The 18,327-nt window shown below is 41.8% G+C and overlaps 1 protein-coding gene across 1 annotated transcript in view; it reads left to right on the forward strand.

Moving 5' to 3' along the window:
• The window catches only part of BTRC (beta-transducin repeat containing E3 ubiquitin protein ligase), a 2,835,508-nt gene that overhangs the window by 1,916,628 nt on the left and 900,553 nt on the right, over window positions 1–18,327 (forward strand). The window contains exon 9 of the mRNA XM_044056496.1: window positions 11,146–11,283. Coding sequence (XP_043912431.1) covers window positions 11,146–11,283 — 138 coding nt within the window. The remainder of the gene's footprint in view (window positions 1–11,145; window positions 11,284–18,327) is intronic.

The following is an 18,327-nucleotide window of genomic DNA, read 5'->3' on the forward strand; positions in this document are numbered from 1 at the left end:
TCCTAGATCTCCTCCCGTTCCTGCTTGGGATCTCAACTATGTTTTGGAAAAACTAACCTTGCCTCCTTTTGAGTCTGCTGCCTCTTCTGACATCAAGTTTTTATCCTGGAAGACAGCTATCTTGTTAGCCCTAACCTCTGCCAGGAGAGTTTCAGAGTTACAAGCTCTTATAGCTGTGGAACCTTATATTATTTTTCATCAAGACAGGGTATCTTTGAGGACTAATCCTACCTTCATGCCTAAGGTGGTTTCCAAAGTGGCTTTAAATCAAACTATCCACTTGCCAACCTTTTTCCCCACTCCTCAAAATAAAGGGGAAAAGGATCTTACATTCCTTGGATGTACACAGACAACTACGTTTTTACCTGGACAGAACCAAGGACATCAGAAAATCAGAACAATTGTTTGTTTCCTATGCTTCAAGTTCCCAAGGTAAAGCCATTTCAAAACAGACCATTTCTAAATGGATTGCTCATGGAATCAGATTTTGTTATTCACACCATGGAAAGCAAATCCCAGGAAGTATACGGACTCATTCCACCAGAGCTGCTGCCACTTCTGCGGCCTTCCTCAGGGGAGTTCCTACCAAAGACATTTTGGAAGCTGCAACTTGGAGTTCAGTGCATACTTTTTCTAAGCACTACAATCTACCTCTCTACTCTAAGTCTAGGGCAGGCTTTGCCTCTGCAGTCTTGCAGGGCCTTTTAGTCGCCCCTTCTTCTTTATGACCACCTCCCTTTCTTTCAGCTTTGGGATTCTACCCTACAGTCATGACTGCAACAGTGAATCACGATGAACATAGTACAGTTGTACACCTACCATAAATGTAGATGTTTGAGTGTCTTCACTGTTGCTGTCTGGGTTTCCCTCCCTCCTGTCCCCTCTTATTTTTACTTTTGTGTAATTCCTTTTTTCACCATTCTTCTGAGGTGTATTTGCAAAGGTTATGGGATCTTTTTCATTTTGGGACTCCTGACATCTGGGGCAAGAAAAACTGGAGGAGATGGCGTTGGCTGTCAGCTTTATACTCCTGGCGCTCTGACGTCAGGGAGCATGGGTGAACAGCCTACGCCGGACCCAGACTTTGGGATTCTGGCCGACCGAGGACTGCCTGCCGGCAGGGGAGAACCCTACAGTCATGACTGCAACAGTGAAGACACTTGAACATCTACATTTATGGTAGGTGTACACAAATGTACTTTTTGAATTATCAAAACAGTCCCTTTGTGGAAAGTTAGCAAAGTGAATTGCATTCTTTTATTTATGTTTTGCTGGCTAGGTTAACTCTACTATACAGAGCAAATTTTTAGAGAGGACCTGAGTAAAGAGGCTCCAGAAAGTTTTCAGTTTTTCAGGCATACAAAAAAAAACATGTATACACACACACACACACACACACACACACACACACACACACACACACACACACACACACACACACACACACACACACACCAAAACATTAAAAAGGCAAGAGATCCAAGTTTCAGGTAACTGTGAGCTAAAAATGGCCAGTATCAACAAACACAGAGGAGAGACTGAACATCATCAATTAAATGAGTACAGGCTACAAAAGTAATAGTTATTTTTCTTTTTTTCCCCATAATCTTTATTTCATACAGTAAAACAAGTACGTTCAATGGAAGTATTGATTCTGGCATATTTTAGGGGAGCATGGTTGTTTAGGGTGTTGAGGAATGTTGAACTGAAGAAGTGGATGGCTTTGTCTAGGTTGGGGTATTTTAGTGGGGACCAGTTACAGTTTCAGAGGGAAGAGTTGATGGAGTGAGTATTAAAGTTTATTGTATTGCAGATATGTCAGTGGATAATTTGATTGGTATTTTTTGCATGGTGTTTTAGGAGGAAAATGGGGGTATGGTCACTGAGGCTTGTCAGGTAGACAGCCTGTTGTGTAGGAGTGAGGATCTTTGTTGACAAGTATTCAGTCGAGGATAGTGTGGTTGTTGGAATTTTTATTTATATTGGTGGGAGACTGTATTAGTTGGGGAAAAAAATGTGAAGATTTAAGTGAATGGTTGGGTGGATAGTGTTACAGGATAGCCAGTTAGTGTTAAAGTCGCCGAGGATGATGGTTTCTTGGGGAAAGAGAGGGATTGGCCCAGTTTAGGAGGTTTTCTAGAATAGGAATATTCTGTCCTGGGGAAAAGTAGCAGCTAATAATGTTTATGGTTTTATTTGGGTGTAGTTTGAGGTTGGTGTATATGATTTCTTCTTTTCCAATCAGGGGGGCTGAATTGTTGATAGTTTGAATGTTAAGGTGGTGTTTAAACATGAATCCTACGTTGCCACCTTTCTTTAATAGTCTGTCTGTGCAGAGGATGCTATAGCCAGTGGGTAGAATTTCCTCACCATTGATGTGGGGTTTGAGCCAGGTTAGATGTTAGGATGTCAGGAGAGTATGTTTTTGTGGTGGCATGTAGGTCTTGGGTTTTATTGCTTATGCTTATAATGTTTAGGCACAGGATAAGGAGATCATATTTTTTTTGTTGTCTGTGATTAAGGAGAGGTGGGGTATTTTGAGGGAGGTTAGTGGTGGGCTTAGGAGAGGTGGGGCCAGGGTTAGGATGTCCTCGCTACAGATTCGTTTAGAGAGGGATGCCTTTATAAGTTTAGTGTAGATAGTTGGGGGTTGTCATATATTAGGGATATTTTTTGCTTAAAGGTAGATGGTATTTGAGTGGGACTATTGGGATGTAGTTTCAAGTGGCTGGGGAAGTGTAGTTGTGGAGTTGGTGTTGGAAGGAGGAAAATGTGAGGGTGCAGTGAAGTTGGCTGGGAGAGTTAATTATGGAGGTGTGATAAGATGTCAATTGAGCAAGAAGAATGCATGTACGAAGAGTAAAAATGTTGAGAAGTAGCATGGTTGAGCAGTGCTAGATGTGTGGTGGAGTAAGGGAGGATGCTAATGGATGGGGTGGAGTCAGAGTAGCCCTGGTTGGTGAGAAATTTGTGGGAATGGCTATGGTTTGGATAATTTTAAATGTAGAGGGGTGGGTTGGATTTGGGGGCAGGTGGGGTGTGTAGTGAGCCAAACGGAGTGGGGCCTAATCCCCAAGCAAGGGGTACTAAGGTACGTTACTAAGTTGCATTGTACTCTTAGGCTTTTCTTGTTTAATTCATTTTTCTTGTTTTAATTCAGGAATAACTTATCAGCATATTAGGTATGTTATTAAGGATTAGACTGTCGTTTTGCACTAAATTTCTGGTAAAGGGCAAGAGTGGGAGAGTGAGGAGAAACAAAATACTAGCGTTGGCCCGATCAAGTGCGCCCAGCCATTTCTGAACAATTTGGTAGAAATAAAGCACATACACTTTGGTTATTTCTTTTTTGTTTCTTTGCTGTAGTATAGGTCCCTGCTGTGCTACAGGCACTTCAGGTAGTAGTCTGCAGGTTGTAAGAGGGTTGGGGGCATGTAGATCAGATGGTAAGTGCAAGTTAACTGTTTGAGACAAAGATTAGAGAAGAACAGGGGTACAAGGTTAAGTTACAGATTATGGCAGCTCAGGATAGTAGAGATACAGTACAGCTATAAAAATGATCAGACAACTAAACCTATGCTGCAGTTAAAGGCACAGTGCTAATATGATGAAATGCAGTAAGAAATTACATTTGTTTGCAGTAGTTAACTGTAGTCATCTCAGTATGTCTGCTGGTGACTACAACATTAAGGGCAACATAAACAACAGCAGACAAGGATTCCTAGCACTTCTTAATTGGTGTAAATACATCTAAACCCACAAAACGCTGTTGACATAGCAGTCTTTTGAAATACCTATGTCTAGTTCACAGTAAATACTTGCTCGTACCTTCTTAGCTAGACATTTTATACATAAATATTGAAGGAAACAAATGCTATTCTGCCAGCAGTTACACAAGCATTCCCTCTGTGATATTAGCATTAGGAAACATGAAACAATAAAATTCTAAAGTAGCAATAACATATTATACATTTTTGCTTCAGGTTCGCTGGTACAGCAGTTGATTAAAATCCTACTTACATGGGTTGTGCACTCAATCGGAAACACCAATTGAAAAATGGCACTTTAAGTGGGGGTATATGTAAGCTTGGTTGGGGAGGGGCTAAGACATTGCCAGGTAGTATTGGATGTGTTAATCCCCAAGCAAAGGATACTAAGGTACGTTACTAAGCTGTATTGTACTCTTAGACTTTTCTTGTTTAATTCACTTTTCTTGTTTTAATTCAGGAATAACTTATCAGTGTATTAGGTAGGTTTTTAGGGACTAGACTGTGGTTTTGCACTAAATTTGTGGTGGGAGGGGCGAGAGGGAATTTAGAGTGGGAGAGTGAGGTGAAACAAAATCCTAGGATTGGCACGATCAAGTGCGCACAGCCCTTTCTGAACAATTTTGTAGAAATAAAGCACATACACTTTATTTCTTTTTTGTTTCTTTGCCGTAGTATAGGTCCCCACTGTGCTACAGGCATTACAGGTACTACAGGTAGAAGTCTGCAGGTTGTAGGAGAGTGGGGGGGCACATAGGTCGGACAGTAGGTGCAAGTTAAATTTTATTTCTTGTTTGGTTCTTTGCCGTAGTATAGGTCTATGCTGTGCTACAGACACTATAGGTTCATTGGTGTGTACTAGGCTAATGGCCCTGGAGCCTTTACAAGCCTAGCCCATAGGATTACCTTGGCATCGTGCCACCTGACCTTAGTTTCCAATGCCTCTGTCGAGTAGAGCCACTGGAGTGATTACCGGGGTGAATTTTCTATTTCCCATCCACTCATCAATATTTTTCTTGAAGAGGGCCAGTGAGGTGCTCTGTTTAACATGTATGGGAAGTCTATTCCATAGCATGGGCAGTCTCTGGGTTATGAACCTGACCCTCCAACGTGTTCTGTTGATTGTGGTGATGAGGTTGAGGTCTCTGGAGCATGTGGTGCAGAGGGATTGGGATTTCTTTAGATGTAGCATTTCTAACAGTGCTGGGTCAGACATGGCTTTGGAAGTCTAACAGAGATCACCTCTAAGTAGGAGATATGAGACAGGGAATAGTTGGAGTTTTTTGAGTCTGTCCATATAGAACAAGTGTTTAAGGCCTGGGATCCTCTTTGTGAAGTACTTTTTACGGCCTTTCCAGTTGCTGCAGGCGTTTAGTGAGGTACATGCCAAATGGGGCATTGTACTCGATGATTGGCCTAATGAGGGGAAGGGTAGAGGGAGACAATGACTTTTTTCTTCTTGGATGCAAACCCCTTAGTAATAAGATGTGTCACATAGAAGGATTTTCTGACCACAGTGACAATGTAGTGGTCAAAAGAGAGGTTGCTGTCAACCTGTGTTCCCAGATCTCTTATAATGCTTTCTGTGTTCACTGGACTACCATTGATGTGGTAATTCATGGGAACTGGGTTTTTCCCAAAGGAGATGATGACACATTTTGTGGCATTGAGCTTAAGGCCATGATTCTGACTTAGAACCCACATTGTGAAAGTAGCTGACTCAATTTGTGAGTCAGTTTGCAACCCACCTAGTGACATAGGGGTTGATGCCTAGCTTAGTGAGTTTTTCTGTGACTCCTGAGTGAGGAATGGTATCAAAGGCCTTGGCCAGATCAAGGTAGGCTGTATGAACCACCTTGCCTTCATCCACAGCTCTGGTGACCGACTCACAGAAGTCGATCAAGTGGAGCAGGCATGGTCTACTCTTCACAAAACCAAACTGTGTGGAATCCAGAGTTTGGAGATTCCCTATATCCTTGTGTATTAGGTGCATGATGATGCGTTCTATAGCTTTGCATATCAGACTCATCAGGCTAATGGGGGTGATAGTTCCCAGGGTCTGTATTTGCTCCTCCTTTGTAGAGAGGGATGACTGTAGCAGTGTGCCATTTGGTAAGGACAAAGCCTGAGGTGAGGTTGTGATTGAACAGGGCACACAGGTGAGGTGCCAGTTCACTCTGTAGTTCATGTAGAACACAGCCAGGGATATTGTCAGGTCCCGTAGAAGCTGTATTCTTGGCCTTGGATAGTACTGTTTTAACCTGTGCAGCAGTAATACTGGGTGCCTGGCGTTGCGATTGGCCTTTGGGGGGGGGGGGGGGTAAAGTTGGCACTGAATCTGTCGGCCAGTATATTGGCAATATCTGTTGGCTCGGTATAGGAGATACCATTTTGCAGGAGCTCAGAGCAAATCTGGGTATTGCCGTGGCGATTCTTTACATAACTATAGAAGACCTTGTGGTTGTCTCTACTATCTGCTGCAGTTCTGTTTTCATAGCTAGCTTTAGAAGATTTGATGAGTGATCTCAGCTTTTTGTTGCTGCTGATAAGGGAGTTTTTCCAATCTTGCGACTTCACCTTATTCCCCATCAGTTTCCTCCCTCTGTTGTAGAGTTTGTTTATGGCAGGGGACCACCAGATTGGCTTCCATTTTTGGAGGAGAGCGTCTTGGTTCTATTGGGTATTGCGAGATCCATGCATTTGTGTACATGTTCGTACAGTGCATTGGCGTATGATTCGGTGGTCATGCAACTATTCTCTAGGTAGTAGTCCGCAGGTTGTAGGAGGTTGGGGGGCACATAGGTCAGATGGTAGGTGCAAGTTAAACTTTGTTTATTTATTTTTTCTTTCTTTGCCATACTATAGGTCCCTGCTGTGCTACAGGCACTACAGGTAGTAGTCCGCAGGTTGTAGGAGGGTGGGGAGCACATAGGTCGGACGGTAGATGCAAGTTAAACTTTATTTCTTTTTTGTTTCTTTAATATGGTGAGGGACCTTTTCTATGCTAACTTGCACATGGATGAGCTCTGTGATATCTTTCTATGTAACCAACCTTGGGGTATGTTTGTTGAGTGCAATAGAGTGATGACATTGCTGGACTGAGATGTCTTTACTTATCAGTTGAGCAACATAGTGACTGTCCTTTTGTGACATGCAGCATCTGTTGAAGCCACAGGTTTTGCGTGTAATTGCAAACAACACAGTGCTTGTGGTACATCAGTAAACAAGAATAAATAAATCCTGTCCATTTTCGCACTTAACCATGACAGTTTGGGGTGGGGTACTTCAGATGGAATTGTTTTTTCAAGCAGTTTACATTTCAGGTCTTGAAAACACTCTGGTAGGCAAGAGGTTTTAGTTTCATATGAATAAAAGTTAGACATTTCTCCAGATTACAGAAGTGCGGCGTCTTCTGAATGTGGCTTTGTTTGCATGTCGCCTTAACATTCATGTTTCTCTTTTTGCTCAGGTTGCTCTCAAAACAGAGCATTTGCAACCAATGTGGATTTTCTTTAAGTTGTAACCAAGGACTCTCAAATGAGATGGATGAGCTAGATTTAATGCTAGGACTATTGTTGAACGTCTAAGGGGGCAAAGCAAGCATTATTCTGATCGCTTCTCTGTGGCCATTCATCTTTCTTACAGGCTCGTCAGTTGCCAAGTCTCTTCACCTTTCTGTATATAAAAGTCTTCCGTCACCGTCAGTGAGATGGCAAATTCCAATAAACAGATCTTAGATCTTTTAATTTTAGTGCATGGATGATCTCGAACTGATTAACTGGAATAATTTTTCTCAGGCAATGTTTAGTAAAATAGACGATGAGGCCTTCCAGCCTTTCATTAGAAAATCCAATTCCGCTAAGAGGAAACTTTTTTTTTTTTGACATCAAGATAGTGTCACAGCTTCAGACTAATTTCCTTGGGTCCTGCAACACCTTACTGCTTCATTTAGTGCTGACCTAACTCATTCTTCAGTCAGTGAGCACGTACCTGCAACACATGTTTTAGTACCTTCACTTCCTACCAGAGCTTCTTTTGTTGTAGTGGAACTTTTTTTTTTTTTTTTAAGGGGATCCTTCATATAAGACCTAAGTCATTCAGCCTTTTTCGTTTGAAACCTTATCCCCTTGACTGGAAATCTGACACTGCTCCACCATCAGTAAATCCTAAGTGAGTCTCTCAAAAACTCTCCCTAGATGTTGCTTGAAGGACTTTTGATTCACAAGCTTTGTTAATGTAAAGAGGGCCCTATAACAGTCTTCTATAAAAAATATTTTGATGGCAAACCAGTTCTCTTTTAATGACTAAGATGGCGTCTGACAGATTTTTGAACCAGTGCATGCAGCTTCTAGTTTCCTTTATGAACAAGAAAATAGAGGCAAAGATTTTGCATGCAGTGAATGTTCGTCGGCATGTTGATGTGAAATTGAAAAAGCTAAATTTCTGAAACAGTCTAGTCTGTTCACATATCATGAAGGAAGAAAAAAGTGGAGGTTTTGAATTACCAAAATAGTCCCTTTGTGGAAAGTTAGCCAATTTAATTGCATTCTTTTATTTATGTTTTGCTGGCTGGGTTAACTCTACTATACAGAGCAAATTTTTAGAGAGGACCTGAGTAAAGAGGCTCCAGAAAGTTTTAAATTTTTCAGGCATACAAAAAAAAATATGTATACACACACACACACAGCATGAAAAAGGCAAGAGATCCAAGTTTCAGGTGTGTGAGCTAAAAATGGCCAATTCCAACAAACACAGAGGACAGAGTCAACATTGTCAGTTAAACGAGTGCAGGCTACAAAAGTAATAGTTATTTTTCTTTTTTTTTCCCATAATCTTTATTTTATACAATAAAACAAATATGTTCAATGGAAGTCAATACTAACAGTAACATTCAAGGTTATAGACAAGTTAAATTAAACAACACGTTACTGTAATACACATATTTACATTGGTGTTATTTACCTTTTAGAATGTAAAACTTACTAATGTTTCAAGAGGAAGAACCAAAGCAGGGGAAAAGAAAGGGATCGATGAATATAGGGAAAGAAGTAATAATGTGCCTTAGATACAAGTATTTAGTTCTTTCAATATAAGTTAGTAATTAGGAAAATAGAAAGGCAAGTGGGGAAATCTAGATTGGGTATACTAGAGGTTGAGTAACTATTGCAATATATGTTTGAATAATGAGTTCCAATAATCAGTGAAATGAGAGTATACTTTACAGTTAAACACCAAAAGTTTATGAGCTATTAGGTGTTTGATTGCCATTTGTCTAAAACCCTCACATGTAACAGTTGATCTATCTAACCAGTTTAATGTAATATATAGTTTAATTAGTTTAAAAATGGTAATCAAAATACGGGTTTGAAATGTAGTAAGGCCAGGGGGAGGTATGTGAAGCATGGTAAATTCCCATGAAAGAGTTGATTTTTTGTACCCCGTCTTTTATTTTTCATTAAAAAGAATAAATAATATATTGTCCACAGTTAAGTTTAAAAAAGCTGGATTAGGTGTGACCGGCCACTCACAGATGAAGAGAGAGAGTTTATTCTGATACTGGGGTATGTACAAAATGGTGACTGTTTATAGATTATAGTCCAGTTTTGACATATTGTTACTTTGAGATAATAATCTTTCTTCACCTTTGTGAAGTTTGTGCAACCAATAATGTGGTACACAGTAAATCTTCAAATGTTGCAGTCAGAGCTCCCACAGCAGCCTCTTTCCAAAATATTTCAGCTTACATATATTTGAGACTGGCATGTGGCCATTCGTTCACACCTTCTTTAAAAATTATAAACCAGATGTCCATTTTAAAGGTCAAATAGGATTTACTTCAGCTTTCTTGCAGCTCATGATGTGGATCATTCAGTGATATGCGAGAACTGAAGGTACTTTCCAGTTAGATTTATAATTATTACAGCAGTGAAACTTGTGATGGACATCAGAGAGTTTTACGAGTGCATTTGCCAAAGCAGTAGATATTTAAGGAGTAGGATCATTGTTGCAGGATAGGCTTCCACACTCATTCTCTCTGATACTGTTTACTTTCTGGGTGTAGTAGTGTTTGTGTCAAGAGAGCAACTCTTTTTATGAACCTTGTGTTTGCTGAATAATTATACTCAAATTTTTTTTTTTCTTGTACACTTTAATAATTGAATATATATTTCAAAGTTATTTGGGCTTGTTTGAGGCTGTATTCCTTTGGAAATTACGCTATATGTTTTCATACAGCATTTTGTTCAGCTTGCTCCCTTTAGTCTCAAGAACAGAGTAAGAGCACAAGGTGCATTCTGCTTTATATCTTTGTTTTTTTTCTAATTAACCCAGTTTAAGACTGCACTCTCCTGAACTCATATCAGCATTTTACTGTTAAAAAGATTAAGCTGGCATTCTGATACCCACCTGATGGTTGCTCCCAGTCACGTTTGCTGCTCCTGCAGCAATATTCCTGACATCCTAATATCACCTGTTACGGTAAGGGCACTTGGATGTTTTTTTTTCTGTCTGAGAGTGGAGGACCACTACAGCTAGTTACATTGGCATCCTTCCAACACTACTAAAGGTAATTTTGGTTAACAGTGTGATTCTTTTTAATGCACTTTTTTAAAGTGTAACTTGGTTATTATTTTTACTTCAGCCACTTGATATTCTCTGCATGCTTTACCAAAAACAGACTAGCTCATTGTTACACTGCAGGAGCATGGCATCCTTCAGAAAGGGTGTCATGCAAGCCAGAGTATCCTATAGTCTATTCATATTTTCCTTTTTCGGTGCATTGGTCATAAACTCTTCTGTAGTCATCCACTGGTTGATCGCATTTTTGAAATCCATTTGAAGTAAAATACCACTACTAGCCAATGCTCACCACATCTAGACCTTTGCAACATACTTGTGCATAATCAGAAATAGGGGAACTTAATTTAGATGTGGTATGCCATAATAAACCTTCCTGAGTTACTTTTATAAAATGATCACATAATTCCTCAAGGTCAAGAATTGAGAACTGCAGTAGTAAACATGCCCTTCAAGCCCTATGGAAGTTGTTGATGCTATGATTCCAAGGATGCAGAAAGAAGATTTTTCACGCTGCATGCTCAATATAGGAGTTTCAGCCCATTATTTCAATGTTCAGGAAACGCACTCAGACCTGCAGAGTTTTTCCTTGGGTACCATTGGCTTTTAAATTTGGCATAGACTGCCCTTTGCGAAGAGAGTGAATAGCTCGCTGTTATGCTGGTTAGCCTGTTGTATCAAAATTAGCAGTGTAGGATCTAAGTATAGAATAACATTGATAGTTTAACATATAACTTATGTGCCATATCTCTCTCATATTGATTCCCAGTGGAATAAGACAAGTAACTTTTTTTTTCTCCAGACCATAGAATCAAACTGGCGTTGTGGAAGACATAGCTTACAACGAATCCACTGTCGTAGTGAAACAAGCAAGGGGGTGTATTGTTTACAGTATGATGATCAGAAAATTGTTAGTGGACTAAGAGACAACACTATTAAGGTAGGTGCCAGTGAAGTAGAACTATCCTATGATGAAGGTACTGTGTGCTTGCTGTTTTTAATTTTTGCTAATGGATCCATCATTTGTCCACCATTTTGCACAGTGACTCATCACTTCCTATTTTAAGATTTTATCTTCCCCATGTGTGCCTTTTTTCCTGCTTCCATATCCTACAAAAGTGTCAGTGTGATACACACTGTCATATAATGTGAGTAGTGAGTGCCATTATTGCTGTTTTGTATTCTGTAGAGCAAAGCAGGTATCAATCTGGTTGTCATAATTTTCTTTTGATTTGCATGCCTATGTGGCATACCTCTCAATCTCTAAGAACAAAAAATCTAAGTAACGGGGGGCAAAGGAACAAACTCAGCAACAATTTTTAAATGTTGCTCTCAGACTCTCCATATACGTGGCTGGTTTGCTACATTTTTTCCATATCTGAAGTAGGACTATTCAGTCTGTCCATGCAGTCTTTCCCTTGGAGTATTTCCTGCTGCTCTGCAGCTCTACTTGGAGATTTAACTAGTGGAGCCTGTCTTTGCCATTCATGATTAATGCTGTTTCTGAAAACATTTGTTTTTTGCAGCAATGTGGGCTCTGGCACATTTGGATGTTCCTATTTTTTATATAGCTTCCAGGTATTTGTGCTGTTTTGCAGTTCCTCCTTTCATTTTCTGTCTGCAAAGTTGCTTAAATCAACTACCTCTATTGCATTTTGCTTTGTTACTTTGTCATACTTTCAAAAATGGTAATCTTCTGTGCTGTCATGATAGTATTTCTGTGTCTGTTGATTTTTCTTGAGCATTTTATGTAGTTTGCCTTCGTTGTCATGGAAGAATAATATATTTGAAGTAGGTAATTAATATTTCCAACCATTTGCCCATTAACATTTAGCCAGGTGAGAGACCGAGTTTTTGCAGGGGAGTATTTCTGTTTTACAGAACTGGAGAATTAGCTTCTTGTACCTCTTACTACCGTTACTTTTCATAAGATTTTTCAAAGTTTTGAGAGCTCTCACCTTTTCCATTAGGTTGCAGTGTGGCATATTACTGTTTTGTATTCTGTAGAGCAAACCTGGTATTAACCTGGTTGTCATAATTTTGTTTTTATTTGGATGCCTGGGTGGCATACCTCTCGATCTCTAAGAACAAGAAATCTGGACAAAGCCAAAGGTAATGGGGGCAAAGGCCCAAACTCTGCGACAAATTTTAAATGTTGCTGTTATAAACTAAAGTCATTAACATGCATTTTTCTAAAAGATACGAAGTCTGAAACTCAAATGCATATGTTCGTAGGTGTGTACTAGGCTAATAGCCCTGGGGCCTTTACATGCCTAGCCATAAGATTATCCTGGCATTGTGCCACGCCACCTTAGTTCCCAGTGCCTCTGTCGAGCAGAACTCCTGGAGTTATCCTCAGGGTGAATTTTCTATTTTCCAGCCACTCATCAAGATTTCTCTTGAACAGGGTCAGCGAGGAGCTCTACTTGACATGTATGGGAAGTCCATTCCATAGCATGGGCAGTCTCTTGGTTATGAACCTGTCCCTCCAGTACATTGTGTTGATTGTGGTAATGAGGTTGAGGTCTCTGGAGTGTGTGGTGCGGTGGGATTGGGATTTCTTTAGATGTAGCATTTCTAATGGAGCTGGGTCAGACATGGCTTTGTAAGTCAAGCAGAGATCACCTCTAAGCAGGTGATATGAGACAGAGAATAGTTGGGAGTTTTTTGAGTCTGTCTATCTAGGACAAGTGTTTAAGGCTTAGGATCTTCTTTGTGAGGTACTTTTGCGGCCTCTCCAGTTGTTGCAGGTGTCTAATGAGGTACATGCCAAATGGGGCATTGTACTCTATGATTGGCCTAATGAGGGAAGAGTAGAGGAAGACAATAACCTCTTTCTTCCTGGATGCAAAACCCTTAGTAATGAGATGTGCCACATAGAAGGACTTTCTGAACACAGTGGCAATGTGGTGATCAAAAGAGAGGTTGCTGTCAACCGGTGTTCCCAGATCTCTTATAACACCTTCTGTGTTCAGTGGACTACCATCAATGTGGTAATTCATGGGAATTGGGTTTTTCCCAGAGGGGATGACACATGTTTTGGCATCAAGCATAAGGCCATGGTTCTGACACCAGTCAGTCTCAATGAGACCATTCTCTAGGATATCAACATCACTTGGGGAGTTAATAATAGCTCCCAACTTGCAATCATCTGTGAACTTTGTCAGCCAGAGTCCCTTCGTGTTTGAACTTCAGAGAAGCAGATAGCAAACGGGAGAAGACCCAGGACCGAACCCTGTGTGACAACAATCTTTACTAGTCAGCAGTCTGACATGGAGTCAGCTCCTTTCACACTGTGGGTTCTATCTGTAAGCCAGTTTGCAACCCACCTAGTGATATAGGGGTTGATGCCTAGCTTAGTGAGTTTTTCTACGATTCCTGAGTGTGAAATTGTATCAAAGGCCTTGGCCAGATCAAGATAGGCTTAATGAACCACCTTGCCTTCATCCACAGCTCTGGTGATCACAGTAGGGGTTATGGCTGGTCTTTCTGTGTTATTAGGCTGCCTCTAAGGACCATGGAGGGAGGTGTAGCCACATGTCCACTGGGTCAGGTGACTGGCTGAAAATGATTTGACTGGAGGACTGGTCTGTCTCTGGCTTTATGCTTTTGACAGTATCCGAAATGAAAGGGTGTGTATGTACCTGAATCTCTGTGTGTTCTAGATAGGGAATGTGTGTACTACCCACCTAGAAGAAAAGAAACACTCTGAAGTTCTTATTTTTTTAATATCTCTTTTGCTTTTAGTTGCTGAAGGCCGGACATGCATTTGGTAGATGATATCCTTCCATGTCACTGTTGCAGTATTATTTTACATAAGGATTCCCTCCCTAGGGTAGCCCAACGTGCGGACAGTATACCAAAGCCTTGTGATTTTATAGATGTATGTCACACCTATGCTCCCCGCTGAAGACGTAGGGCATAAAGCTGACCTACAGATATACATACCTCAAAACTTCTGTGCCGCAAGTCCAAGCACTGTCATTGATCATCTGTCTGAACACTCCTCCTTCTGTGCTGGTTACGGAGCCATGTTTCAGATATATGCCCCACTGGAGTTTCTTCTTATCTTTTTCTGTTTTTCAGATTTGTGAGTTTACGTGTCATCCAGAAAGTGAAAATGTCAGTGTGGAAGTCAGATTCCCCATAAGGATCATCACAACAGTAGTGTGCCTTCTGTTTGGGTGCTTCTCAGAACCATACTTAGTGTTCTGTCTGCCAAGCATTTGTCCTTAAGACTCTATGTCGTCTTTCCTCCTTGTCAATTTAGATGGAGAACCAACATCTTAAATTGTTGGAGCAGGGCACTATGGTGAAATCTTCCCATCTCAAAAGTCAGCCGACTTCCAAGAAACTTGGGTCTGATTCAGTTGCAGTCCCACCTCCCCGCAAACGTCTGTCTCAATTCTGGTGGAAGCCCAGAGGACTGCCCAATTGTTATGTAGGATTCTGCCGCCACGACCCTATCAGAGGCTGGCATGGATTTCACTTCTTACACATCCTCGGAGGCTCTGCAAACGTCCACTCTGGATGATGAGGGAGAACTTAGCTGATTATTTCAGAGGGACCAAGGAGATACCTCAGATACTTGTTTAGGTGGAGATTCCTACTACGTTGGTTGAGAGGGAGGCAAGGATCTGAACCTCCCAGGGTATTTCGGGCAAACGTCCCTCAAAAGAAAAAGCAAAAAAAAAAAAAAAAACATGTTTCCCCTGCTCCTAAAGAACCTCAGAGTGAATGGCAGGATTTTACCCTGCAAGGGTGTAACCAGGCATACACTTTGCACTCTACAGAGTACATTTTTCATTTTTAATTTGCATTATTCAGAAATATTGTAATTTTTTTCAGGCCATATTTTTTTTACAGCTGTCTAAATTAATGCCTCAAACAACTCCATAACCTGCTTCTAGAGTGGTTTGCAAATCTAAAAACAACATATTTAATAGTTTTAGAGAGAACCTCTGAAATTGATGTGTACATTCATTAACTGCAAGGTGGCAACATTTAGAAAAAGTGTGCTAATTTGTTTGAAATGCCAGGTGGGTTAGGGGGTAATAAAGGAGTCTGAGAGTACAAAATGGAATTTTCTGGCTAACCCTCTGTTACACAAGGGTTATTTAATGCACTGATGGCCTTAAAGCCTCCCCAAGGAGTTTCTTTGCCTTCTCCCCATTGGTCTTTTACCTCACTCAAGAGGCCCAGAGAGCAGGAATCCTCCAAAGAATTGGATTCTGGGGAAAAGTCTTTGACGTATTATTCTTCAATCCCTTCTACCTTGGATTATGGGTCTGTGGAGGAAGATTCTGTTAGCCCAGATTCTTCCTTGGAAGAACTCTGTTTTCGGGATACTATTTCTCATGTGATGGAATATTTTAAATGTGACTGTTCTTAGGTTTTGCCAGGCCTTCATCCCAAAAAGCTCTGTGTAGCATACTCCACGCCTTAAGTATATACCCGGAGAATCAGTGTCTCAAGCGGGTTAGCTTTAGGTATAGAGGGGCCATCCGATCTGCCCGCTGAGCTGCCTAAGAAAAAGGCCAAGACCCTAAGACCTGTAACCGTAGCTTGTGCCTCTGCCTCCCAAACTTCATCCTATGGCCGACATCATCCTGGAGGAACGATCGGTTACCCCTGATATGGGTACAGTGGGTACCAACATGGAAGCTGTAAAACCCTGTGCGGAAGGCATGTCCTCAGAGGTCTTACAGACGTCGGCTTCTGACACGGTGGGGGAACCCAGGCTTGCATCGACCGACCAGGCAGATCCCTCCATTTTCATGCTGCCGTCCGACCCCAGGCCCACTCCAGTCCACACGCCTGCTAGGCCCTCCTGAAAGAAGAAACAAAAGAGGAAGCATACCTCTCCTACTGTGGAGAGTCAATCAGATTGGCAGGCTTTCTCACAAAGCCATTTTAATACATGTATGGCCTCGAGACCTGCTGCTTCAGTAGCTTCACCAGTTCCATTCCCTTGTGTTGACTCGCAGGCCCCAAGACTTATACTCTTCTCAGGTGGAAGAGAAGGAATCCTCTGAGTCCTCCTCAGAGGAAGCACTCTCCTATGTTTCTCAACTCCCCTCCCCTCTTGGCTTGGCCTTGCCAGAGGAAGAATCTGCTGAAGCAGATTCCCCAGCAGAAGACCTTACCTTTGGGGAAACCATAGCTAAGATGAGGAAGCACTTTAAATAGGATTCATCTGAGATAACAGATGTACAGAAAAGGTACTATAAATTCCTCCAGATGGATTCCCCTGCTCCTTCGGCCTATCCCCCCCAGTACTGCCAGCATTCCTTGATGCTTTCAGTGCAGCTTCCTTGAACCCAGACTCACAGCCCCCTGCTCCCCGCAGGCCTGATAGGTTCTATCTACAAAGTTCCTGAGACAGCTTAATTCGTAGTGAAATGCCCTGCAGCTGACCCAGGCACAATTTCAGTCTCTACAGACAAGGCATCCAAAGTCCTTCCTTCCCTCTTCCCTACAACAAAGACAACAAGGCTATGGAATGTTGTGGCAAAAAGGTCTATACATCCTCTACCCTGGTTTTCAAGGAAATCAGTTATCAGACTCATGTCCAAATATGCCCTAGCTCTTTTGGAAAAATTCTCTAAACAGTTGTCTGACGTCCCTGATTCCCTGGCCAAAGCTCAACTGTCCAGCCTCATCTCTTTGACCTCCCAGGTCACTGAACATTCCATTAGGTGCAGCTATGATACTGCTGAGGCCTCGGCTAGACCTGCTGCATTAGCTTCTGTCCTCCAAAGGTATTTGTGGCTAAGACTTCAGCTACTACCTGATGACATTAGAGCAAACCTCCTCAGTGCCCCTTTAGACAACCCAGCTCTGTTTGGATCCAAAGTTGCATATTTATTTAAGACTTTGCAACAATAGGGGTAGGAGCTACAAGATCTAAAATACTTGTTTGTCTCTCCTGTCCCCAAGTTTCATAGAAACTACCCATCAAAAACCTAATTTATTAGGAATCACTCTGCTTCCAGACCTAGGAAAGCTGCCAGGATGGAATCGACTCCTACCAAACCTACACAAGCAGCAGCACAGAAACCTCACCTTCAAGTCAGGGCAGGTAATCTGTGACTACCTGCCGTTCTTGAAGCCTCCTACTCCCTCCGTCCCTCTATCAGTAAAGCTCTCTCACTGTCTCCAGGCATGTCGATACATCACTACAGACAGGTGGGTCTTATCCATAATAGAAAACAGGTACTTTATGACATGGATCACTCCGGTACTTTATGACATGGATCACTCCTCCAGCTGGAAGGCGTATATCCCTCAGTCCCCCAAAGAACAGCTCCCTCTCCTTCAAACAATTTTGGAAAATCTCACAGCCCAGGGCATCATCCAGCCTGTTCCAAAGACTGAAAGAGGAAAATGCTTCTCTTCCAGGCTCTTTCTAATCCCAAAAAAGATGGACCCTGTAGAGCAATCCTGGACCTCTTCCAACTAAATCTTTTCCTTCAAGTTCCCACCTTTCGGATGCTCACTTTGCAAACTCTCTTCCCTTTGATCTTGCCTCAGGGGTTTATGGTCAGCTTGGTCATCAAGGATGCCTACCTTCACATACTTAAGGCCCAATTTCAGAAGATACTGATGTTTCTCTGTGACCTCTTCTCACTGTCATTTCTCGGCCTTGCCCTTTGGTCTCTCTACAGCACCAAGAGTCTTCACCAAGTGCATGGCACCAGTGATTGCCTTCTGCAGGACCCAAGGGATCCATATTTCCCTTACCTAGATGACCTGCTCATCCAGGCGGATTGCAAAGAATCCCTCCTGCTCCACTTTCAGAAAACTCTGTCCCTCCTGCAGACACTGGGTTTCCAGATAAACTGTCCTAAGTCCAACCTGCCCCCGCTCGGGACCTAGTCTTCCTAGGGTGCAAGATTTGGACAGATGTCTTGAATGCCTTCCTACCACCCCAAAAACTTAACACGGTACCTGCTGTTAGTACTTCAGACCAACGAAATGACTG

Source organism: Protopterus annectens, chromosome 14.part0 (assembly GCF_019279795.1).
Source record: "Protopterus annectens isolate FY-2018-M chromosome 14.part0, PAN1.0, whole genome shotgun sequence".
Lineage (NCBI taxonomy): Eukaryota > Metazoa > Chordata > Ceratodontiformes > Protopteridae > Protopterus > Protopterus annectens.